The sequence below is a fragment of the Leuciscus leuciscus genome (genome assembly GCF_965113295.1).
Source record: "Leuciscus leuciscus genome assembly, chromosome: 6".
Classification (NCBI taxonomy): Eukaryota; Metazoa; Chordata; class Actinopteri; order Cypriniformes; family Leuciscidae; genus Leuciscus; species Leuciscus leuciscus.
This window is the reverse complement of record NC_138730.1, coordinates 5,901,544-5,927,876: the sequence shown is the minus strand read 5'-3', so window position 1 is coordinate 5,927,876 and position 26,333 is coordinate 5,901,544. Positions and strand designations below refer to the sequence as shown.

The window sequence follows — 26,333 nt, the reverse complement described above, 5'->3', positions numbered from 1 at the left end:
ATCAGCAGAGGAGGGTCAGGAGAAGTCATTAAATATTCCCAGAGAAGTATTCCTTAGATTTTTAAATTCTATCAGAAATAAGTTTAGATAATGGGACAGCAGTCATTCCAGAGAAATTGAAGATTAAAATTATTTGTGTGCAGAAACTTAAATTATAGAAAGGAAGTTTTAAGTTATAATGCTTTATGTTTGAAATGAATAAGATTAAAATTAGGTATACAGAAAAATAAATGTACGTACAATGAATATGTAAGATAGTATAAAAAGTTATTTTTGAGAGTTATTTTTTCTAATTGTCTAATGAGTTTATTGAATGACTTTTATGAAGTAAATGTAACATTGCTCTTAAAGCTTTCTTAGTTTGAGTGATTACATGTGACATAATTAAGTTTATTCATGATAGTTCATTTAGAAATTAGTAGAAAGGAAGAAAAGGTATTCAGTAAAGGTATGCTTGAACTGAGGAGCTATAATGAGAAGAAGTTGCAACACGTGAGATTAAACATTTTAAAAATGGTATTTATTGTTTAAATTTGGTAATAAAGTAGACAGAATTTGAAATGTAAAACGTTATAACGAAGCATATTGCGATTGAATGGATAGAAGGTGCACTACAATGTTATGTTTGTTTAATCAACTAAAAATGACTGACTAAAAGATTGATTCTTCAAATTTAAGAATTGATATTCCTTCATAAAAATAAGAAGCGAATAAAAATGAGAGGAAGTAATTTTTCCCCAGCCCTATTTTAAATCAAAATTCATATGGATTATGCAAAATGAAAAAGCAAACTAAACCAATGATTCTACTATAATCAGCAGAGATTTATTATAATGATTTGCCTTTATTATAATGAAAACAATTACATGAAAAAAGTAGAATGACTTATGTTTGGAGAAAAATTAGCAAATACGATTGAGTCAAAAAGTTAAGGAAAACTTGATTTAAAGAATTAGGAATGTTTTTTGGAGTTGTAATATTGAAAGGGGGTTATTATTCTGTTGTGTACTTTCCATATTAAGAAGATAATGGAGAGGGCAACTAAATCATATATTATTGAGAATGAAGAAGATAATGAATAAGCCATCATGTGTCTGGGTCGAAGAGGATATCTACATTGCAAGAAGAACTTTATAGTATAAGGGATTTTTATGTTTGACATATTATACATAACTGTGACAATAAGACAATGCTAAACCAATTTCATCAACACACTTGTAACAATGTTTGATGTTTGATTAGGGAGGATTCGAGTCTTTTACTTTCTCCATTGAAAGAAAAAACAACTGAAAGAAAGAAAAATGTATGGAGAAAGATGTTTGGCTCGATTGCTCCTCCAGGAGTGTGGTGGCATAATTTCAGTCATTGAAAATAAGAATGAGTGACTTAATTTAGTCACTAAGGTAGTATAACAGAGGGGACTGGATTTTGAAACTACACTCTGGAAAAGGATAGCGAATGTGGGGCTTAAATAAGCCCCAGAGGAGGGAATGTTGAAGATTTTATTATTTAGAAAATAAGTAATTTAACTGTTTTTTGTACACTATTATTTCCTTTCTGTCTGTGTATGTCTTTGGGTGACTTTGGAACCTGAGAGCTGTGTGGTTACAGCAGAGAATTCTATTTCAGTAATGTCACATGGTACAAACTATTTCTCAAAATACCTATAGAATGTATTACCATATTTGGGAGAAGGAGAAGGTATATACGTTTGCTGGACAATCTTTCTGCAGGGGCTCTTTCTGCGGAGGGTCTCTCGGCTTTGTTTGTTAATAAAGTCTAATATTTCTGGTATCGAAAATCTCTGAAGTCATTTCCCTGAAAAGAAATAATTAAACAACAACATTATGTGCAGAGACCGTGACGCCTCATTCGCGCGCAAGACCTCCAGATGCGCGTAAACGCGTCTTTATATTGACTTAACATTGAAATCACTCGCGCCAGACGCTCTATTCGCGTTTGGTGTGAACGCAGCGTGACGGTGAGGGCGAGAGAGAGAAAGAGTGCCTGCGAGTGAGGTCTGCGATCTTGGCCATTAGTTGATTTACTTGTTTTTGTGTAGGTAATACGTTGTCAAATATGTTTAAACTTAAATAAACTACCTATACAAGTAGTTATGTCTCTTTGTATTAATTTGTCCTGTTATTGACGTAATGCGCGTAATTGACAAAATGCGCAACCAGATGTTCGAATAGCTCGAATATAGGCTATGCCTGCGTCCCAATGTGCATACTATCCATCCTAAATAGTGTGTGACATTAGTAATTGTCAATACTATTTAGGGCAGATAGGGTGGATAGTATGCACATTGGGACGCAGGGTTTTATGTGTTGTTTTTTTAGAGTGAATATTTGAACGTCATTTTTGAGCAATTTTGACAGCCCTACTGAGTATTACAAGCACACAGTGTTGCCTTGCGCTTGCGCGCTAGTGACCGACAACACAGAAACGAAGAGACAGCTAGCTGCCCTGCTGGAGTTACGTCGTATGCCGGTGGAGCTATGTGGCGACATATAATACATAATACATGGTTTTATAAAAATAAAAAAAAGGAGCTTTACACACAACCTTATCAGAGCTAATGATAATTACCTGTATTGTTATATATTTATGTAGTCTTGATTTGGGTGTGTACAGTGGTTTTACATTTAAAAGGGTTGTAAATCTAGTTCAAGTAAATTTTAGCACGCCATAGTCAACTTTTATCAGGTAATTTCACAACAACAAAATGTGGCTAGTAAAAATGCTGTGTGGCTAGTAACTTTGGAAAACCACTAGCCACATTGGCTAGTGAGCAAAAAAGTTAATGTCAAGCCCTGGCTGTATGCCCCTTTTAGTATTGTATACTGTAGTACAGTGCATAGGCTGTATACTGTACAATGAACAAACTGTACGGCCCTGAACAATGTGCTTTCCATTTGTTAACAGCACTGACTGCTCAATAGATTTTGAATGGTTGCAGGTTCATATCAACAAAGAACAAGAATCACAGTATCACAGAGACAAAGGACAAGTTTGTGAGAAACAGGGTACAGTACTGTAGAAATAGGGGTACAAGGAGGAAGAACAAAAAAAAAAATTGCAAAGCAGAGTTTCTGTTTCTCTGTAATACTGTATTCACTCAGACTGAAGACAGAGAAATAACAATAGTTCACATCTATGATGATCATCTTATTGAAGAGCTACAGCAGCATTTAGTTTCCAATAGTCTGTTCTGAAACCCAGTCACACTAGTTCTGTGTGCTGGAAGACACTGTTTCTTCTCTTTCATTTTTAATTATTTATTTGACGTCTCTCTTCTTTATTCTCTGTTGAAAAGGCAGATTTCTGCATGTACACAATCAGTACATTGTATCAAATGCTGGAAATTAAACAATTACTAACTAGATAAAAAACACATAAAAATGTGAGCAATAGGGAAAACCCAGAAAGTGCACTGCTATAAACAATGAAACATAAGCCCTGCTGTCAATGTAGAAGATTTTATTATTTAGAAAATAAGTAATTTAGCTATATATTTGTACACTATTATTTCCTTTCTGTGTGTGTGTCTTTGAGTTTGACTTTGGACGCCTGAACGGCCAGAATGTTGATGCAACAGAGAATTATATTTAATGTCACATGGTACAAAATATTTCTCAAAATATCTATAGAATGTATTACCATCTTTAGAAGAGATGTAGGAATATATGTGAGAAGCCACTGATCTGGAGCGCCTTTCTGCAGGAGGCGTTCAGGCTTTGTTTGTGAAATAAAGTCTAATATTTCTGGCATCAAAGATCTCTGAGAAGTGATTTCCCAAAAAGATTGAAACCACAACATCTTCAAATAAATAAACTTCCGTCACACTGTAATTGCTGTACAGTATAATGATACTAACCGTAGTTTCTCCAGCTTGGATTGTGGGTTCATCAGTAGATCACTGAGGTTTTTCACTCCAGAGTCTCCTAGTTTATTCCCACTCAGGTCCAGCTCTCTCAGGTGTGATGGGTTTGATTTCAGAGCTGAAGTCAGGATGAGACTCTGTTTCTCTGTAATACTGCATCCACTCAGACTGAAGACAGAAAGAGAAAAGAAAATGAATCAGATTTATGATGATCAACTAACGTGTTTAGCTTCATCCAGCAGACTTTTGCTGACAAATAAACAGGGATATCCAGGTTCAGGTAACACAGAGAAAGACTACACATTGTTCATTTAAATATACTACCAACATTGTAACAATACAAAGGTTGTCTTGGTCTATGTATGTTAGTTTACAAATTCATTTCACATCATTTTTAGAGGGTCATGAAACCCCCAAAACACATTTTTTGAGATGTGAACAGATATGTACAGGCTGCACATCACTGAAAATAATAAAAGCACTCTATTTTTGTTATTTTTGTGTTTTTCTGAGCAATTTGGTTCTTCCGGGCTGAAAAGTAAAGTGGAAGCGACGTCACGGTATCTGAGGTGGAAGTGTGTGATTGGCTGAATGTGAGGTGGAAGTGTGCTTTCGGAGCGTGTGATTGGCTGAATGTGAGGTAGAAGTGTGCTTTCGGAGCGTGTGATTGGCTGAATGTGAGGTAGAAGTGTGCTTTCGGAGCGTGTGATTGGCTGAATGTGAGGTGGAAGTGTGCTTTCGGAGCGTGTGATTGGCTGAATGTGAGGTGTGCTGATACACAGAACACGACAATTAAAAGAACAATGGACAAAAAAAGCAACTATGTCTTTATTATTTCTGTGTTAAACTGACGCGTGTCGTTTGTTCAGACTCAGAGACTATAGTGCTCATAAATGTAATGAAAATATTATTAGATCTTTTAAACATTCTTCCACAATTCTCCCTCGTTCTTGTGAGTGTGTTATATAGGGTTATATTTTTATAATGCATCAAGGTGCCTTCAGATCCATTTATTTTCTTTTTTTCTGCAGTCATATTTTAATATTCATGTGTCTGTATAATGAGAGTGTTGCAGGTCTGTGTTTTATTGGTTGTTGTCTCCCCTTTTCCCGCCCTCTACACTCCCACTTTTCCACAGCTTTACACGCACATTTCCTCAGACTTTTCCAGCTCTGAGATGTGAACGATCAGCTAAAACAGGGTTTCATGACACTTTAAGGTTCTTTCGTGTCAATGTCACCTTTGGTTTGCTCACTGGGACAAATGTGGTTCATTGTGTTCAGGAGTTTCTTGTGTGCTTAATAGTGTCTGTGTGTATATTTAGCCCTCATGCAGGGCCGTACACACCACTGAGGTCCAGACCTTGGTCATTTTTTGACATGTATAGACCTTAGAATAACAGAGTATCAATGTCAAATTAAATCATTAAATTAAAATCCATCCTTGCAGTGCAGAGGTGACACAGAAGCGGCATCAAAACTGGCATTAGCCTACTATATTTACACTTCATTTACAATTGCATAAATAAAGCTTTTCAATATTTAAATATGAAATGATTTATAATTGTAACGTTTTAATTAAAGGATACTTTAAATATGAAACTAAAACCACCAGTAGGTGGCGCCAAGAATAAGCGAGTTGTTGGAGTCATTTATTCAACCGATTTGTTCAAACGGCTGATTCATTCAGAAAAACAAGTGATTGTTCATTGAATCGTTAAAATGATTCGTTCAAAGCGCGGATTTCAGTGAAACAAAAAATCATCGCTGTCTGTTGGACCACGGCTTCATTATGAAATTCTCGTCGGCGATATAAAGTGAAAATTGACAATATTGTGTCCAAAAAGTAACTCACAATGTAAACTTTATTGTTAATTTAACTGTTGTATAAATAAATAGCACATTTGCAATTGTGCAAAGGAAAACGACACTCTTGCTCATGTGATATTCTAATATGACAACATAATATGATATAAATATAAGACAAAAACTCATTTGGGGACATCTATAACTGCACTGACAGATCACGCAGTGAAAGTAAGCATGAGAGACAAACGCGATGTCAGCTCGCACTCGCAGTGCCTCGTACATAGTTAAAACAATGATTACAATATCATCATAGTTCATAGACAATATCACACACACCTAAGCACATAAAGAATGAACTTACCACTGAACTGACATTTACTGGTTTTCTTCTCTCCTCTCGCGTGCAGGAGACAGATGTAGGCTAATATACTGCCGTAAGTGACGCGAATTGTCACGTGAACAAGCAAATCCATAAAGATAGAATAAAAAAAATAATACGTAGGCCTACGCTAATTAGATAGTTTTAATTTCTAAAGCATTTAGATAAGTCTAAGTCAAAGTGTCATCTAAAATTTAAGACCTTTCATAAGTAAAAATAAGACATTTAAAAAAATATATATATTTTTAAGACTTTTTATGGCCTTAAATTAAAAAAATCTAATTTAAGACCTTTTAAGACTTTTTAAGGATCCGCGGGGACCCTGATTGTATGCTGTAGTACAGTGCAGTGTAGGCTGTATACTGTACAATGAACAAACTGTATGTCCCTGAACAATGTGCTTTCCATTTGTTAACAGCACTGACTGCTCAATAGATGTTGACTGGTTGCAGGTTCATATCAACAAAGAACAAGAATCACAGTATCACAGAGACAAAGGACAAGTTTGTGAGATGCAGGGTACAGTACTGTAAGAATAGGGGTACAAGGAAGAGGAAGAACAAAAAAAAAATTGCAAAGAGCAAAGCAGAGTAGTAATTTCTGATCAGTTTTGAGCTACTATGATAGAACATGTTTTCGTTCATCAAAAGACAATGACGGAAAAATATGAAATTTGTTTTGAGATTAAAAATGTACTTCTCCCTGAGAACTATATGTTTTGAACAATGTGTTTTCTATTGTTTGGTGTATAGTTTACTGACTGCTTGATAGTGTATATCATTTTTATCACTTTGTTTATGATTTTAAAAACAGGTAAAACTGTTTTGAGGCGAAAGTTTCCTTTTGCAAGAGGAGTCAGAGGTTCTGTAAATAGTGCTTGAAGATGAGGTGATGAAGATGAGGTTTTGTGTTTAATGTTTTCAGAAAATGGAGCAAGTTTTAGCAATTGAGAAAAACTGTAATTGAACTGATTAGCACATTGATTAATTCAGGAAAGAAACAAGTTGCTGAAACTGATCTTTGATGCTCATACATATGCTCATTTCACAAATCACAAATGTCTGCATTTCAATTCTGTAGTGTGGATCATTCATTGCAACATTTATCCTGATTCTCATGTTTAAGAATCTGTTTTCTGCTTGACAAATAATTTATGCTACTGTCCACTGACATGCTTTTAAAGCTATTGATATCCAGTTTTTTTTGTCCTTCAAACACCTTAAATTGCACATGTGTAGATCAGGAAAATCTAAATTTCCCCCGAACCCCCCTAGCAACATCAATTGTGGGACCTCAGTTTTTATAAAACCCTGCGTACGGCCCTGCCTTCATGTTACCATTGTCTTCTGTCTGGCTTTGTTCCCTGTAACTGCTGTTGGTAACCTTCATGTTTCTCACTCAAGTCTTTGTTTTTTTAGTTTTGTTCACGTTTATTTGAATAAAGCTGCACTTGCGTTCAGTAGTGATGGGAGAAACAAAGCTTTTCAAAGCTTCAAATCAATTAAACCAATTTCTTCGCAAAATGATTCACTGTTTTGAAGCGTTAGTCTAAGCGTGTAGTTTCGAAACGACACACGCTGGCCAAAAACTGTATATAAACACCTTCTACAAACCCATTACAAATGTTTTACTGAAAGTAAAATCTATCAAATGCAATTAACTAATCATCTAATATGATTAAATATCAAGTGTCTGTATAATATGTGCTCTTTTATAAATGTTCAGTGCATGTTTTGTTTATTTTATGGATGGCTCAGCTAAACAGGCCAATAAGAAACTATTAACTACTATTATTCCTTTTAATTATACTAATGTCTAATGAAAACGTCAACAAATGTATAAAACTGATCAGAGATCAGGTTAAACCCACAGACACTTGTTCAATCTCAGTAAATCTGCATGATTCATGGGTTCACAGTAGGGCTGCAGCTATCGATTCTTTTTGTAATCGATTAATCTAGCACTTAATCGATCGATTAATCGAGTAATCAGATAAAAAATGTTTTGTGTTTTTAAACAACCAAAACAAATAATGCATAACGAAAATGATGTGGCTGTAAAATGATCAAGCATTTGGCTTTTATTTCTCAAAAAAAAAAACAGAGGTATTTATTCCAACTCCAAACATTTGGCTCCAAAACTAAGCCTATTAATTGCAATTTTTACCCATTTAGTGTTTATAAGTGCCAGTGCCAACAATTATATAACAATACAGTTGTCAAGTTGTCAATACAAGTCAACTTACTGTAAAACATGTTACATGATGTTACATGTTGTATTTACATGTGTATAACATGTAAAAGTATGAATACAAACTTAAATAGTAAAGGCCATTTGGCCTTAGATTTGTCTTCTTAATACAACATTAAAAAAAGGATTGCATTTAACTGCAATTTAACTTCAAATTGCATGCATTGGAGACACCTACACATAGTGTAGCTTTGAAAAGGGGAATGTTTTATTGCAAATATGCATTTTGTTAAATAGAAAAAGAACAGCATTTTGTTTTTCACTTAGGCTAAGTATATTAGCACGTTTTGTAGTATTATATTTTTTGTTAATTGAAAATGTTCTATGCTCAATTACTTTGGTAGCCGATTATAATGTCTTCCCCAAAAGTGCGAGTGGATTTGGAGAAGCAGGCTGGGGGGGATTTTCATTTTTTGTTGTTGTCTGTAACTATTTGGCAGACGTGACGTACAAACAAGGTCTCGCAAAGACTGCAATACAATATTTGTTCCTCCATCACGTCCCGGTGTATACAGTGAATGCATGCTGAAATTATTGTTGCGTGGCTACATAAAAGTTTAAGCATAGCCGCAACGGATTGAAGCGCGCGTCCGAGTGAAAGATAGAGCGGGGTGTGCGCGAGCCACACGAGAAAACACTGTATCCGCACCACTGATCGCAGCGGCAACGAGCACTTTGATCACTTGATTTAAAAAACACATTTCAGTGACATGATGGGTTTTAACTTCATTCAGGAGATTTTGGGTAACTGCACAACTGACAGATGACTTTGAGCGTACCGCCACCGTGTGTGTGTGTGTGTGTGTGTGTGTGTGTGTAACTATAGCGACAAAACGACCAACTTTCGGACACTGCACTTAAGCCTATAATTTTGTTTTTAAAAATGTAATTATGTATTTAAAAGTTGCGTTTATCTTTACTCTCCACCATCGCGCCAACTAAATTCAAAATGTATCACGCGCTATGGTGTGCTTCCTGAACATTGAACAACGGTCCGTATGAAACAATCAGATCCCTGCGCGTATAGTGCGCGTCATAGGAATTTAACGAGGCTTCGAGGCAGAGTTTTTGCCTCGAGGAATTTTTGTAATCGAGTAACTCGAGGAATCGTTTCAGCCCTAGTTCACAGAGATCATCGCCCCCCAGTGGTGAACCATTGACATTTCCAAACGTTTCGAAACAGTTATGATGTAACCAAGCCTCGTTTACTGAAATCATGTGACTTTGATAGTTTGATACACACTCCGAACCACTGATTCAAAACAAAAGATTCGTAAAGGTTTCGTAGCTTCATGAAGTGTGTTTCGAAAGCGCCCATCACTAGCGTTCAGTGGATCTTATTACAGGCAGATACTGATCACAGACTTTTAAAATGCACTTGTTAAATTTTTACAAGTTACAGTATATGCTGCACCAAAATTAGACATTTTACATTTTGGGAAATACAAACATTGAATTGAAAGTCAAGTCAAGTCAAGTCAAGTTTATTTGTATAGCGCTTTTCACAATACAGATTGTATCAAAGCAGCTTCACAGTATTAAATTAAAATAATACAACAAAGTTTGTTTCAAGAGGAATTTATTGATTGATAAAATAAAATTAAATATCCCCAAAATATCCCCAACTGAGCAAGCCAAAGGCAACAGTGGCAAGGAACCGAAAAACTCCATCAAGTGACCTAATGGTGTCCTAAAACTCCATCAGGTGACCTAATGGAGAAAAAAAAACCTTGGGAGAACCCAGGCTCAGTCGGGGGCCAGTTCTCCTCTGGCATTTATGAGCTAGAGGCCGGATTGTAGTTTGAACTGTAGGATTATATGAATGCCTGGCTGAAGAGATGCGACTTTAATCTAGTTTTAAACTGGGAGAGCGAGTCTGAGCAACGAACAGTATCAGGAAGACTATTCCAGAGTTTTGGAGCCAAATGTGAAAATGCTCTCCCTCCTTTGGTGGTTCTGGATATCCTAGGTATGACCAAAAGCCTTGAATTTAGTGATCTTAACCCTCTGAGGTCGAGAAACGCACCGACGCGTTTTGATGGATTTTTTTCACATAGCAGCAACATAAACTTAAATTACTCCGTCATTTATGGTTATACAGAAAAAAGAAATATAAAAAAATAATCTGTGATATTTCTACTTTTGTACATGTGTCCACTTACAATCAAATCAAAACATTGTGCTTTTGTAAAATAAAGAAAATTAACAGGGTGTGCGTTCTGCCTCTCCGTCGCGGTGAACTTTTTTTTCTTGAGCACCTCTATAAACTGAAACAAAACTCGGCGAATACTTCTCACACATTTATGAGCCATATACCTTTATACACATTTAAGTGTGTACTTTTAAATGATCGGATTCAAACTGAAAACAAATATTCTCTGTTTAAGTAATTTGTATAAAACCAACAGGATGTCCAGTATCTCAAACGCTTGCTAATTACTTTTTAATTCGACACGCCCACTCGCGCAAAAGAGATTCACATGCAAATCTCCACATGGTAAACGAACGCCCTCGTTACCTCAAACACAAAACACCAAAACACTTCACAAGTCTCTGCTTTTCGTCGAGTTTGGAAGACACGTCTGAGCTTACATTGGATTTACATCAGAAGAAGAAGAACGCGATTTGAAGACAAGAAAGATGTAAGGTAAGAAATTCTTACTTATTAGTTTATGGTATTGTTGCATAAACTTCACATTGCAGTTGAACTGTTGCTAGATATATGGTGAATATTATACTATTTAGACCCGTGTTTCCTGTTAAATACTGTTTGTGGATATCTGCTCAAACATAGATATGTATAACCATAATGTTTAATATTTTGGAGCGCGCTGTGCGTTTGAATGTATCATATTTTGGAGCACGATTGCGTTTGAAAGGAAAAATGCACCAAACATTAGGCTTTATGTTTTTACTATTATCTCATTTCATATCATCATAACGAATGGAAACATTTGAAGTAACATATGATAATCAATATATTTTTCTCTAGCGTAGTTGTTCTTGAAATCTTTTGGAAGATTTAATTTATTGTTATTATTATTTTATGCAGCACTGCGTAGCCTATGCCTACAAGGCACAACAAACCTGGTGTTCATTATATATTGTTGGAAACGTGTGTGTGTATTCTGTGAATTTTAAAAAGAAATTTTAACCAGAAAAATCTAAAATCTTTTCCCCAAATCGTGCAGCCCTATAGGTTCTCTTGATATCAGTATGTTCACAGTTTTTTTCTTTTTTTCTTTTCTTTCAGGGACCAGATGCAACTGAGTCCTGCTGACTTCAACATTCACATGAGTCTCTCTGTACATGAACATGGTAAAGTGAAAATCAAACACCTTGGAAATGAAAGGTATGTACAATGTTTTTAGGAATGGCACAAAGGTCTCTGTCTTTGGATCATTGTTTTCAATGTGCTCTTTTGTCATTTGTATTTTTGGATTGTGTTGTGTTGTAAATAAATCCAAACAATCTAAAAGCCATTATTTTTTAAATCTCCTCATTCTTTGTGCAAGGTTGCTCTGAATGACAGGGCCTGATCGCTCCTAATAGGGCAGTTAGGGGAGTGTCTTTGTCTTTCTCAGGTGTTAAAGCCTTACATATTCATGAGATGATCACGCCTCTTCGCATATGGCTTTGTCACACAAAACACGTCTTAGAAATTTTAAATCAATATATTGTCTTATCTGAATGAGCAGTCAGGGTGATTTTCACATAGTTTTGGAGCAAATATTCTAGGCTATGTCATACAATTTTCAAAAGTCTTGTGAAGAAATAATCAGTATGGGTTTCATGGCCTTATTTCAGTGAGAATTTTTTTTTGTATTTTCACAAACCACGCATAAATGTCATTATCTCAAAACTACAAACTTTTACATACATGCTGCTGATATATTATTGTAGCAGAGTTTGTGCTGAATACAGTGTAATTAGACTTTAGCCATGAAAATGTCACTAGTAACAGAAAAAAACACAAATGTCAGAGCATGTCAGAACACCTCCAGGGCCCAGAAAACAGCTCAGACCTCAGAGGGTTAAAGAGCGCGATGGATTATAGGGCGATAGAAGATCCGTTAAATAGACTGGAGCTAAGCCGTTTAGGGCTTTATAAGTCAGTAGCAATACCTTGTAATTAATACGGAACTTTATAGGTAACCAATGCAGTGATGATAAAATCGGTGTTATATGATCATATTTTCTTGATCTCGTAAGAACTCTAGCGGCGGCATTTTGGAAAGCAGTTACGAACATTTCTGATTCTGATGTCACAAAAAACATTGTTCTGCCTCTACAGAAACTGAAATAATTATTGACCCATGATCAAACTGTCTGTCTTAACCAAATATTTAAAGCTTGATATCACATTTTAATTGTGTGTTTTTAATTTGCTGTTTAATTTTATTACTTTAAATTGTTGTGGCTCTGTGTGACGCTGAGGAAAAAACTGCTCTGACTCACACAAGTGAGGAAATATTATCATCAGCTAACATTACTACTGAAAGCAGGGCTCCAGACTGCATTCTGCGACCAAAATTTGAGAGTGTGTGACTGAATTTTACATCCAGTCTCACATGTGCGACCAGTAAATTGCCGTCGCTACCCCAGAACTGCGGGGAACACGAAGTTTGAGAACCGTGCAGGCACTTCGCAGTTTAAACACAATACGCTAGTTAGACACAATCTCAGCCTCAAGCATAGAGTATGCCGTGACATGTTAATAAATCAAAACAAAATGAAAGCGGAAAAAAATTTGCGCTACTCATTTCTGCTTCACGGACCGTTTAATAGTTCGGACCAATAATAGACAGCGCAGAGCTTCTCTCGCCAGTCGCGGGCGGATCTCGATCACGCAACACTACATCGTGGAGATCCAGTGAAGAATTCCATTGAGTTTGTGACAGAATTAATAACATTGCTGCGAGATCCAGTGAGAATCATTCAGATTCGACACAGAATTCTCTGTTATAAACCATATCAGATCAAACAGTGCTGACGTGGAAACCAGGAGAAACATCGTGCCATGAATGAACAAGTTATAGAAGGCTTTAGGTCCACAGATCAGCAACATTCACCATGGATTTAATGTAGTAACACTAACTGTAACTATATACTATGGTTATAACAGTAGCCAACACATCTTTTTCCAGCACTACAAAACTATAATATCATATTTAAAGCAGCACTCAGTAGCTTCGGGACTTCTTCGCTGTATTCTCGCTTTTTGCTCGCAGGTTTCTCTCTAGAGCTCCCCCCACAGCTTCGGAATAGATATTTGACAACACTGTTGTAAAAACTCGTTGTTGATTCTCAGACACCAGAGGCTATAGATCAACGACATCAAAGCAGATGGGACGTTCTTTAAAACGTCTTCTTCATTCGGGTTCGGACAGCGTGAGGGAGCGCAATAATGACAGCATTTTAGCAGATTTCTTTTGGCCGTAAAGCAATTGTTTACATCGCGAGACCTGATATCACGCGAGACTTCCTGACGCAGCGGCCGGCGGCCCGCCGGCTCAAAGTTGCAAGTGCGTATTTTCCGCTCACGGGCACCAGGGGGGTGCGAAACGACCACCATTCAACCCGAAATAAGTAATATAACCATTCCAATGACTCCGAAGCTGTTCAGTTAAGGTAGAAAAAAGTTACTTAGTTCACCTTTAAATGTTATTTTTAATGTGTTGACCAAAACATTTTTTGTTCATCCTTTAAAGATTGTCCCTATTTATAAAATTAAAAGTTTCAAGAAGTAGGACTCACACTTATTAAAAAAAAAGAAAAAAAGAAAAAAAAAAAGATTAAATTACCATTGTAAACACAGCTGCAGAGGACGCTTATTGGCTATTTTCACTCCCTAATATCTATTTTGTCACTTATTTTGCTTTTGAATTAATATTAAGACATTATGAATAATAATAATTAAAGTTGACTTTATCTATACACTTCAAATTAAGCTCAGTGCTTTGTCATCCCACAGTGCTACCAAATACTTTCTGTAGAACTTTCTGCAGTGCTGCTGCCCTCAAATGTTAGTCTGGAGCCCTGTGAACTTAATAAAACTGCACATTGTTATTTCTGTACATTAAGTATATTTATTATCAAAGCATTTGTCAGTAATACAGTTATTTTGGGGGAAAATGTGAATAATTGCATTGCAAGGTGATTTAAGATGTGCCCCTAAATTTTCTGCTTGCGCTCCAAAAATGTTAAGTCAGGGGCAACAGCGCTCCTAATAAAAAAAGTTAGTCTGGAGCCCTGAAAAGTAAAGTAATATTATAAATAAATGAGCAATACTCACGTCAGTGTGTTGAGTTGACAGTGTTTATCCTGCAGTAGAGTAGCGATCTGATTCACTCCTGTGTCCCCTAGTTCATGTTCACTCAGATCCAGCTCTTTCTGGAGAAACGGGTTTTTACCCACAACTCTATTCACATACTGACAGGCTTCCTCTGCAGCAGGACTCAAAAACCTGCAGAAGAGTCAATTCAGTTCTCAACTAAATGTCCGTTGCATTACAAAAAAGATTGATACGATCAAAAAATAAAAAATCTTTGAACATTTAAATACACAAATAAATAGCACTCAGTCCTAAAGCAAACTCATAAGAACAGAAACGTCTCACAGAGCAGAAGGGCAAAAGCTCACTAGATCATAGTTTTCAGTATGAATACAGAGTGTGAAATTTAGATCTTTCTGGCTTTTAAGCAGGAGAAGTGAGAAACGTCAGCACAGAGAAAACTGGCTTGTGAAACTGCATGTTTGTGAACATCTGGAGACTCATAGACCTGCTGTAGAGAGATGCAGTGAATCTGGGCTTGATGGAAAACTACTGTGTTCAGAAAACTATTTCACTAAAAGGTTATCTAGAATTTTGCTGAGAAGTGTGCACAAAAATAAAATTGTGCATTTCAATTATCAAGGTATACTCCAGAATAGCAGCCCATATACTGACCATAATGTCTATTTGACCTTTAGCTCGTATCACAACTAAACTGTGTTGACGTTTATCACCATCATGACAGAACCTGCAGCATCTGATCTGATCTTGATCATTTTGATGCAACAAATTGTAGAGCTAAAATAATATATTAGTTATGAATATTTAGCCTCCATATAACTAATTTAGTTAATTATTTGATCCCGTCTCACCTCAGTGTCTTCAGTTGACAGTCTGGATCCTGTAGTAAATCATTGAGCTTCTTCACTCCTGATTGTCCAGGATCATTTCCTGTGAGATCCAGCTCTATCAGGTGTGAAGGGTTTGATCTCAGAGCTGAAGCCAGAGCTTTATAACCTTCTTCTGTCACAATGCAGTTAGAGAGTCTAGAACAGGAATGAAAGCATTCATCTGATTAATCAGTTAAACCCCGAAAAATATAAATCCTTAAACTTGAATTTATTTTGTTCCTTATACAAATGCATTGAAAGATAGTTGCAAAAACTGACAACTGAATATGGAGGCAAACAAAAGGCACAGAAATCTTTAATATGTTAGACATCAACATCCCTTTCGAGAATTACAATTATCTAAAACTAGTGATGCACCGATGTGAAAATTGTGGCTGATACCAATAACCGATATTAATATTGCTGTTATGGCCGATACCGATATTTACCGATGTCGATATCTCAAACACATTTTTATGATAATCAAATGAAGAGCTATTTTCCAAAACACTTTTTTTTGTTTTACTTTTGTAATTTATTTTCAGAAATGACTGATATTGGGCACCTTTACCTGTGTGCAAAATATGTCATCAGATTTTCAGAAGAAAAAATAAATATGTATATAAAAATAAAATTTTATAAAGGATACAAGTGTGTCCTGAATTCACACTATGAATAAGGATGAAAAGGCAATGAATAGGCAATGTCAATGTCTGAGAGTTTTGTATAACATGCTCATAGGGTTAAATGGTGAGATCGACAAGTGCTGAAAAACTGTGCTGTTGAATTTACGCCCCCAGCCTAGTTCAACGATTGTGTAGGCTGCTCTGTACCTAACCTCTGTCATTAAGAAACATTAAGAAACATCCAGAAATTTCCCAGATATTTATAAACACCCCTCAGCAATCTCTGATATATTAAGTGAATCCCAACAAAATCCCATCGATAAACTTTCAATTATGTCCATGGTTCACGTCAACACACGCTGAACACTTGCTACGTGTACGTGCTACGTGTAGGCTAGAATAAAGTTGGGCTGCAGCTACAGTGGATATTTTAATTGTTAGCATGCTTTTCATCCATTCAATGGTGAAACGAAACTCTTCTTATCACTCAAGGAAGATATTTTTCCACCTCCACATAGGCTGTTTTTTTACTAGGGTGACAATACATCAAGACTTTAGAGTAAAAGCAAACTGCAGCCGATCGATATAGGCTACTGACCCGGCCTGGAAGTGTACGTGCATATCCCGAAGGATGTTAGCTTAATTTCTACTATGTCGCCAAATATATGGATTGAGCCAAACTGGACGGTTTGGCAAGACGACTGCTGTTCTTTGCAATATAATGCAATATGTCTATACGACCATATAACTACATTCTGCCTGATACTAGGGCTGTAACTTTTGAGAAAAATCTAATTCGAACGGGTATCAAATATCAAGCAATGTATTCGAATATCTACGAGTCAAAAAACGATCAGTCAAAAAATGCGTCATGAAGGGAAAAAAAAACATATACAAGTCGCACTGGACTATAAGTCGAATTTATTTAGAAATTTATTTCACACAAAAAAAACAATGTTACGGATGGGACAGTTCTCCGTTACGGACGTGAGCGCTCTGAAAGCGGCACTAAAAGACTGCTTTAAAACTTTCACAGAGACCTCAAGCAGAAAGCACAAAGCCTGTCTTTAAATTTAATTTCGTTTTGTATTAATTGTATCTTAATTTTAATCAATGTTTCATCAACCAATTGCCTGGATTTAATAAATAAGAAGTAAATATAGTAGAAAATATTTAATCACGACATGGATGCGCCGGCGCGTGAACCTGGAGCTTGTCTCATAAATGAACCGAAACTCAGCGTATATGGTAGCCTACTTGCCTCACAGACATGAGACATACACTCACCTAAATGATTATTAGGAACACCTGTTCAATTTCTCATTAATGCAATTATCTAATCAACCAATCACATGGCAGTTGCTTCAATGCATTTAGGGGTGTGGTCCTGGTCAAGACAATCTCCTGAACTCCAAACTGAATGTCAGAATGGGAAAGAAAGGTGATTTAAGCAATTTTGAGCGTGGCATGGTTGTTGGTGCCAGACGGGCCGGTCTGAGTATTTCACAATCTGCTCAGTTACTGGGATTTTTACGCACAACCATTTCTATGGTTTACAAAGAATGGTGTGAAAAGGGAAAAACATCCAGTATGCGGCAGTCCTGTGGGCGAAAATGCCTTGTTGATGCTAGAGGTCAGAGGAGAATGGGCCGACTGATTCAAGCTGATAGAAGAGCAACTTTGACTGAAATAACCACTCGTTACAACCGAGGTATGCAGCAAAGCATTTGTGAAGCCACAACACGCACAACCTTGAGGCGGATGGGCTACAACAGCAGAAGACCCCACCGGGTACCACTCATCTCCACTACAAATAGGAAAAAGAGGCTACAATTTGCATGAGCTCACCACAATTGGACAGTTGAAGACTGGAAAAATGTTGCCTGGACTGATGAGTCTCGATTTCTGTTGAGACTTTCAGATGGTAGAGTCAGAATTTGGCGTAAACAGAATGAGAACATGGATCCATCATGCCTTGTTACCACTGTGCAGGCTGGTGGTGGTGGTGTAATGGTGTGGGGGATGTTTTCTTGGCACACTTTAGGCCCCTTAGTGCCAATTGGGCATTGTTTAAATGTCACATGTAACCCAGGTTACCAGTGGACAGAGACAAAATGCACTTCAAATTAAAAAACAGAGTTAAAATATGAAAGCTGCTTTCAGATCAAATATAAGACTGCAAACAAATTAATTAATTATATATAGAAATGGAGAAATGGAGAAATATAAAATATTGAATGTTATAAATATGTCCAATAGCGTTATCTCCCTTTACATAAGCCTCCAATGAGATCGCATTTTGAATGACGTCATGGAAAATTCTGCTATCGCGGCACTTTTAGAGAGCAGCACATTCTGGAACTTTCTTTTTCTTCGTGAACCTCTGACGCGAGCAGATGCTTGTTTTGCTCCGGGAGATTTGAAGCTCCGATTTGAGTCGAGAACTGATGTAAGAGTTGTTTAAATGCCTCTAAATCATTTATATGATGACGATGTAGAAATAATTAGCAGTTCAAATTAGTTGAAGTGATATGATTGTTCACGTTATGTGTTGACCGCATGTCAATGACGCAATATTAGCGCTAGTTTAAAGCTAATATAGTGTGTGTCGTGTGTGTATATATATCTCTAACTAAGGATTCAGAGAGAAGCAGTTTATGCTCGAGAATGACATTTTGAGAACGTGTATCATCTGGAACTTCCCTGGTTCTTCCGATGTACATGTAAACGAGTTCCTTGGTGAGTTAATATAGTTTCAATAATTTCAGCATTGTTCAATAAGGTTCATTAAGGATCATTAAGTGTGTTACATCAAATTATTGTTTATTTGGTGCAGTATTAATGGCGAATACAGCCTTAAGTGTAAAATGAAAGATGTAATTAGGCATTTATGTGAAATTAATGCCATGAAATGCAATGTGTATGTTAAATAAGATACTTACAAGCAAGTATGCAAAACAATTTATTTATTGCACAGACAATTTATTGCATAAAGACAATTTATTGTACAGAGTCCTATAAATGGACATTATTTGCTGTGTTTTATGAGAAGTTGTGTATAATCTGAATTGATTTGTATATAGTGTCGAATGCTAATTGGTTTTTTTTTGGCCTTGTGTCTTCAAGGCCAGGCTTTTTGTTCTTCTGCTTTTGTTTCCATGTGAGTGCTGTGATGTCCAGCTGATGAGTGTGATCCATTCTGCATGTGAATCGGACGAAGTGTGAATCATTCCTGAATTGTGGATTGTCTCAGCTCTTCCTGCGTGCGTAACGGTGGGGTTGGACTGGCGAGCCGCCCGTTTAACGAATCCTTTGATTACCCTGTTGAAAGAGAAACCGAAGCCGAAACTGAACTTGCTCGTCTTTGAACGGTAGGATTAGAATCACACATCAATTTATTCTGTTCTATCCAGGGCAGAATAGGACGACTGATTTAAGTGCCTCACGAACTTTTGGACTGAGTTTACGAACTGATCTGTTCATTGAGAAACATCAGACTTTTGGACTTTCTGAGTATTTACATTCAGAGTGAACGAGATTTTGTTTTGTTTTGTTTTGTTTGTTTCATTTTCTATTGTTTTCCTTACGCCTGTGTGAGGTTATATGGGTCCATGTTCAACTAATTGATTAATCATTACAATCTAACAACAAGGTAAAAGAAAAGAAAAGAACATATTCAGTAAATTCAAACTTGTTCTTACCTCATCCTTTTGTTTGAGTATTCACTGCTGTTGCACCATCTCTCTCCCCGGACGAACCTAATCTTTTGAGCCCACTGGTCCGTTAGTAAAGTTGACACAAATTTATCACGTGTAACGGGTTACACACGGCCTACCTGAGCATTGTTTCTGACCATGTCTATCCCTTTATGACCACCATGTACCCATCCTCTGATGGCTACTTCCAGCAGGATAATGCACCATGTCACAAAGCTCGAATCATTTCAAATTGGTTTCTTGAACATGACAATGAGTTCACTGTACTAAAATGGCCCCCACAGTCACCAGATCTCAACCCAATAGAGCCTCTTTGGGATGTGGTGGAACGGGAGCTTCGTGCCCTGGATGTGCATCCCACAAATCTCCATCAACTGCAAGATGCTATCCTATCAATATGGGCCAACATTTCTAAAGAATGCTTTCAGCACCTTGTTGAATCAATGCCACGTAGAATTAAGGCAGTTCTGAAGGCGAAAGGGGGTCAAGCACAGTATTAGTATGGTGTTCCTAATAATCCTTTAGGTGAGTGTATATAGAAAGCTTGAAATGTGTACTTTTCAACAGAACAATTCAAAACGAAAGAAAACAGACTGTTCACTGCTTATGTCATCCGTATGAAATGTGCATTTCTCTCAGGCGCATTTACTACTGCGAAGATCGCAAGTCAGCATCGTCAACTTCATCTTCACACATCAAATACACAGGAATGATTATCGGCCTGTTCACATCGGCCCTATTTTGACATCGGAACGATACCGATGTGTAAAAAAATGGCCATATCGGCCGATATATCGTGCACCACTATCTAAAACTGTGTAAGTCCGTTTATCGGTCCAAATTGGGGTTTCCGCCAGAACGGGTGAAGGTCTCTGCGTGTTACTGTCTTTCCGCATGGCAAAGTAATTTAATTCCATTTAAGCTTTTATCTGACTCCATTTTATTTTTATATCTGACTCCATTTTATCACGACCTCGAATTTAAGTTAGATTGCCAATTGGTTATTCAGACTGATCTCATGAAATGGCGTATGTATGACACGCCAATTCGATTTCCATTTTTGGCGTGCTATCAACACGCATAATCGCTTTTCAGCGTGTTTATCAACGCCGTTGACTTAACGTTACATTACTGTATATATAGATATGACCTACCCCAACTCCCTAAAAGTCCCTAAACCTACCCGTCACTGGGGTTAATCTTCTCCTACCATCCTAGGAAAAAAAATATCGATTCCCCGGTATCACGAGAAGACGTGAAATAATCACGTTGGTCCCCTTTGGAAAACGTGTAGATGTCACAGTTTAACGCCCATACACGTTTGCCATATCTTGAAGATATCTGTACAATTTCCTATACCACTGTATAGATTATAAATGTAAGATCCCTTAACTCTACTCCCACACCTAAACATACCCATTTTATGGACAATATTAAAATGATAAAACGTAATGGACAGATATGTAGGAAAATGGCATTTTTATGAACAATATGGCATTAAAAGATAGTTTGAGCCACGAATCCTACCCCTAAACCTAACCATAACCATTTCTTAAAACTACCTAGGCAACAATTATAAAGAAAAACAACAGACAGACGAGTATAATCACAATAATTTATTTATGGTTCCTATAGAACCATAATATACTAACCTTACAACACAACATCAATTCACAAAATACACCAATTTTATTAGCTTGATGTAATCCAAACCTTCAGAATCCATATATTATTTGCAAGAAAAAGATCCAAACTCAGCCCTTTATCCAGTAATCGTCATCTTGACCGTAAACGTCAAACCCTGCGCTTGTTATGAATTCAAATTCAAAAATTGCGCCCTCAAGAAGCGACAGGTTACTATGGTTACGGCAGTAATATCAAACGCTCATTGGCTCTCGCCTCGCCTGCTTCGTCACAGATTGCGTCATGCACATTCACATTTGAAATGATGTGCGCACTGCCGCGCAGCCCTCAGAGCGAACCGGATTAACGTTTTCATGGATTTGAATTAATAACTTAAATTCTGCTCTGTCTGTTACCTCATACAAAACCACTGCCAGAGAGGACTGCGACACATCATCACGTGAACAACTTTTGGTACCGATTTTGACATTTTCTCATTAAATAAATTATTGTGATTATACTTGTCTGTATGTTGTTTTTCTTTATAATTGTAGCCTATAGTTTTAAGAAATGGTTATGATTAGATTTAGGGGTAGGATTAGCAAACGTCCGGGGATAATGGTACGTGTAAGATTCACGTCTGAGGCTGTTAAACTGTGACATCTACACGTTTTCCAAAGGGGACCAACATGATTATTTCACGTACATTTTGCTCCGTTTCGCTCGGACATTTAACGGCGTAGACATACACGCGGAAGATGACGGTTCGTTTCGGCGTGAACATACACGCGGATAGCTCAAAATGCGTATAGATATGTTTACGCAAAGTCATGATGTCATGTTGGGTTATTGGTCATTATATAATAGTTTAGCAATACATTTGATTCTTCTATTTAACTCTTTAGTTATATTTTACCCATTCATATTAGGAAGCTATGTCGCTCAGAGGTCCTAACGCCTTGTTTAACGTGGGTCTCACGATCACAATCTCACCAGCTTCGATCACTAAACAGAGGTAATTGCTATATAACCCTTCGGTCGCATTAATGCTTACACAATCAAAGATACTTTGGTATAGCCCCCGTGATTGCATACACTTGAATTTAACCCTCTGGGGACCAAGCTGTTTTTGGGGCCCTTGAGATGTTCTGACATGCTCTGACATTTGTGCTTTTTTCAGTTATTTATAAACATGTTAATGGCAAAGGTGTAAATTCACTCTATATAGCACAAACAGGCCTACCATAATATGCGAGCAACATGTATGTAGATGTTTGTATTTTTAAGAGAATAATGTTTATGCGTGGTTATTTAAAAAAATAAAAATGAAAGTTGCTGAAATAAGACCACAAAACTCATACAAAATATGTGCCCACAAGACTTTTGACTAATGGATGTTGTCCCTTTCAGTTCTAGCTTCAAAATTATGTGAAAATAGTCTTGCTTTATCGTTCACAAAAAAAAATACATTGATTTAAATGGTGTAAAACAGGTTTTGCTTGGAAAGCCAATATGCGAGGGGGAGGAGTAGTTTACACCTTAGTCCCACCCACTCTGCATAATGACTCTGCATAATTAGCCATTCATTCAGGTGTGACACTGACTGAGCCACAATACAAGGACAAAATATATATTTTGAAGAAGACTTATATTGACCATTTAAGATTTTGCTTACATCTATCTTGTAAATATGTTTTGCTATTTTATTAAAAAGGTTACAATTACAACAATAATTACAATTTCAGCAATATTTCTGCAAAAAAGTACTTTCTTTGTAAAAAAAAAAAAAAAATGATTATAGGCCTACATTTTATCATATGTATTCATTAGTTTGAATATAGCCAACATTGGAACATCTTAGTCTATGACTTTATTTTTGACAAAATAGTATTTTATATTTATGAGCAGAAAAGCTTATTTGATGTGACAGTATATTCTACAGTAAAAACTGTACCCAAATCTAGTCAACAAAATGTTGTCTTTCATACTTCGCCTGACTGTAACGCAGTAACTGTAACTGTAAAAGCAGTTTATTCTTTCACACACAGACGCGCGATTCATATTTAGGCTAAACAGTCTTTACAAATATGTACCCTTCATTCATCTCACAGAAAACGCGATTCATATTATAGAAACGCGATTCATCTTTTTGTTTACATAAGCCTACAACGTTATTCCATAACGTTATTCCACATTAACACTTGAGAAAGGATAACTTAGCCTACCTCACTCCTCAGCGGGATCTGCTCCTCATATCAGCACGGAAAATTTTCTCCATAAGGTAGGCTATATTATGCCTCTTTGTTTACAGCTGATGTGGGGGCGTTTCACAGACTGAAATGGTTCTCAGAATTTGCGTTTGAATAGCACGCGCTCTCCGGGGCGTGGTCAAATTACTTTTGAATGGCTCCTAATGAGCTCGACTGGAGTCGCTCTCTTTTTATACAGATTACAGAAGCTGATAATATTTGTTTTTTATATAAATTACTTCATTTAAAAGCTGCGATCTCAAGCTTTATGCCCGTGGGTCTGTTTGCCTGTTTGACTGAATTTTCGCGGAGTTATAGATAATTTTCGAACGCGTTTCAAATGGGAGTTTACTGACAGAGAGAAGGCAGAAATAGCATCATGTTAGTTTTTCTTTATTTGTCAAAAAGCAAAACACTTTATTTGTATTGTGAGTATACAGAAAAAAAATAGAAACTGAACAGGATCGATTGATGTATTACACGAAAATGAAAGATCAAAATTAACAGAGCATTTTGTGTTTATTTTTCATTGCTAAAAAAAAAAACGAGCAAAACGCGTGGGCGCGTTTTTGGTCCCCAGAGGGTTAAAGTAAAGTTTACTTCAGTAGAGGTATGGCCACTACTACAGATATAAGTCAACCAACTTTACTTGTCTTATAATAGCTTTGGATTGGCCATGCCGAGGTTTCCCACGTACACTTATCTAAAGTAACATTAAATTAAAACAGAGGTAAGACACACCCAGATTTAGGTTGGTCAAGCAGCACTTTTGCTGCCCTAAACGGAAATTCACTTCTTGTCTTTACAAAACACGTACACTTGAATTAGCGCCAAAATATTAGTCGTCACTAATCTGACGCAAAGCTTGCAGTAACATACAAATCAGTTTAATCTACTTGGGAAAACTATTTCAGAGTCAGTCGGAATAAAATCAAATGTAACAATTTATTATGTCAGGTAAATGTATCATGCCAATTACATAATCAGTTCAAAGGTAATAAATACAAGACATCAAGTGCTCTGGAATAAAGAGAGAAGATGCGAACCTGACATTATAAAATACATGATGTGGAGTGCCTGCATACACTCTGCATCACGGGCTTATTTGAGTTACAAATCGCCACAAGCCTTCTTCAGCATCTCCCTAAATACTCAGACCAAGGCAGAAACCTCTTTTCAAATGTAAACATGAGTTCACAGTGGGAATTTGCATTAATCACCGTCCCAGACTTACTGGGGACAGAAGTTGAGGGAATGATGTGTAAATTGGGAGGTGATCAACTCAAGTGTGATTCGTGTCTCGAATGGGGATGGTAATATAGCAAGAGAGATCAAATGTTAATTTCCTTGTTGTCTCAGAGTTGCCCTCTCTTCCAGTTCTTCCAGTTTATCCAGTCTTACAACTGTACAGGTCTGAAAGTCTGTGATCTGAATGATCCACAACAAGTAACCTGAAAATGGTCGGACAATTAGAAAATTAAAGTTTGGGAATGGCCAAATTAAAGTCCAGACTTCAACTCCATTGAAATGCTGTGGAAGTACGTGAAACACAGCTCATGCTGGAAAGTCTACAAATGTCACTGAGCTAAAGCAGCTTTGTAAGGAGTGGGAAAAATGGACCAAAATACCTTCACAGTGGTGTAAAACACTCATAAACTAGAGGAAGTGTTTAGTCGAGACTAGCTGCAAAGCTGAAAGCAGAATCAAAGATACACAGCTCCCTCAAAAGCACTAAAATACATTAATCCTGTCACATAAAACATTAAGAGAAGTGATTTCTACCAGATATCGCCCTCCATTCTGTGGCAGATTTACCAGCTCTAACAGAATCATCTTAATTCTGACTCAACACTAGGTATGCAAGTAATGATTACATAACTAAAGTATAAATTATAAACAAAAACAGCACAATTTAAGTGTTAACTTATAAGAAGTAGAATATACATTATCCACTAAATATTATAATCCCTTGCAATTATTTGCATTACAGTGCAGTACCAGGTGTTAAAGGGATAGTTCACCCAAAAATGAAAATTAGCCTATGATTTACTCACCCTCAAGTCATCCTAGGTATATATGACATTCTACTTTCAGACGAAAACAATCGGAATTATATAAAAAAAAATGTCCTGGCTCTTCCAAGCTTTATAATGGCAGTGAATGGTTGTATATAAGTCCAACAAAGTACATCCATCCATGATAAAAGTGCTCCACAAGGCTCTGGGGGGTTAAAGCTACACTGTGTAACTTTTTAAGCTGATTCTCAGCAAAAAACACTTTGTTCTATCAAAAGTATATGTGCTCATTCATGTGTAATTACTTCCTCCAACTAATAAAGTATTCTCGTAAGCGTAAATTCTGCCTTTTATAATACATACGAGCGAGTCGCTCGAATGGCGGCAGCCATGTTGCGCCTCCATCTTGGAAATACATTCGCCAAAGAGGGACATACCTGGAAATTCAAGCTTCGCATTTCGCGTTTTACACTCAGTGACACCGTGACGAATGCGAGGGGGAGATTACTTGCGACTGGCGGCAGATTTGAAAGATTTATGAAGATGGAGGATCATACCTATTTTCGAGGACATGTAGCAGAGTCGCCAAGGAAGCGAAAGAGAGAATTAAAACGTCA

At 36.9% G+C, this 26,333-nt stretch overlaps 1 protein-coding gene across 1 annotated transcript in view; it reads right to left on the bottom strand.

Moving 5' to 3' along the window:
- LOC309501908 (uncharacterized protein) overlaps nucleotides 1-26,333 on the bottom strand; it is a 575,396-nt gene that overhangs the window by 253,180 nt on the left and 295,883 nt on the right. The window contains exons 16-18 of the mRNA XM_082174164.1: nucleotides 15,470-15,643; nucleotides 14,619-14,789; nucleotides 3,881-4,054 (exon numbers count right to left, since the gene is read on the bottom strand). Of these exons, the coding sequence (XP_082030290.1) occupies nucleotides 3,881-4,054; nucleotides 14,619-14,789; nucleotides 15,470-15,643 (519 nt within the window). The remainder of the gene's footprint in view (nucleotides 1-3,880; nucleotides 4,055-14,618; nucleotides 14,790-15,469; nucleotides 15,644-26,333) is intronic.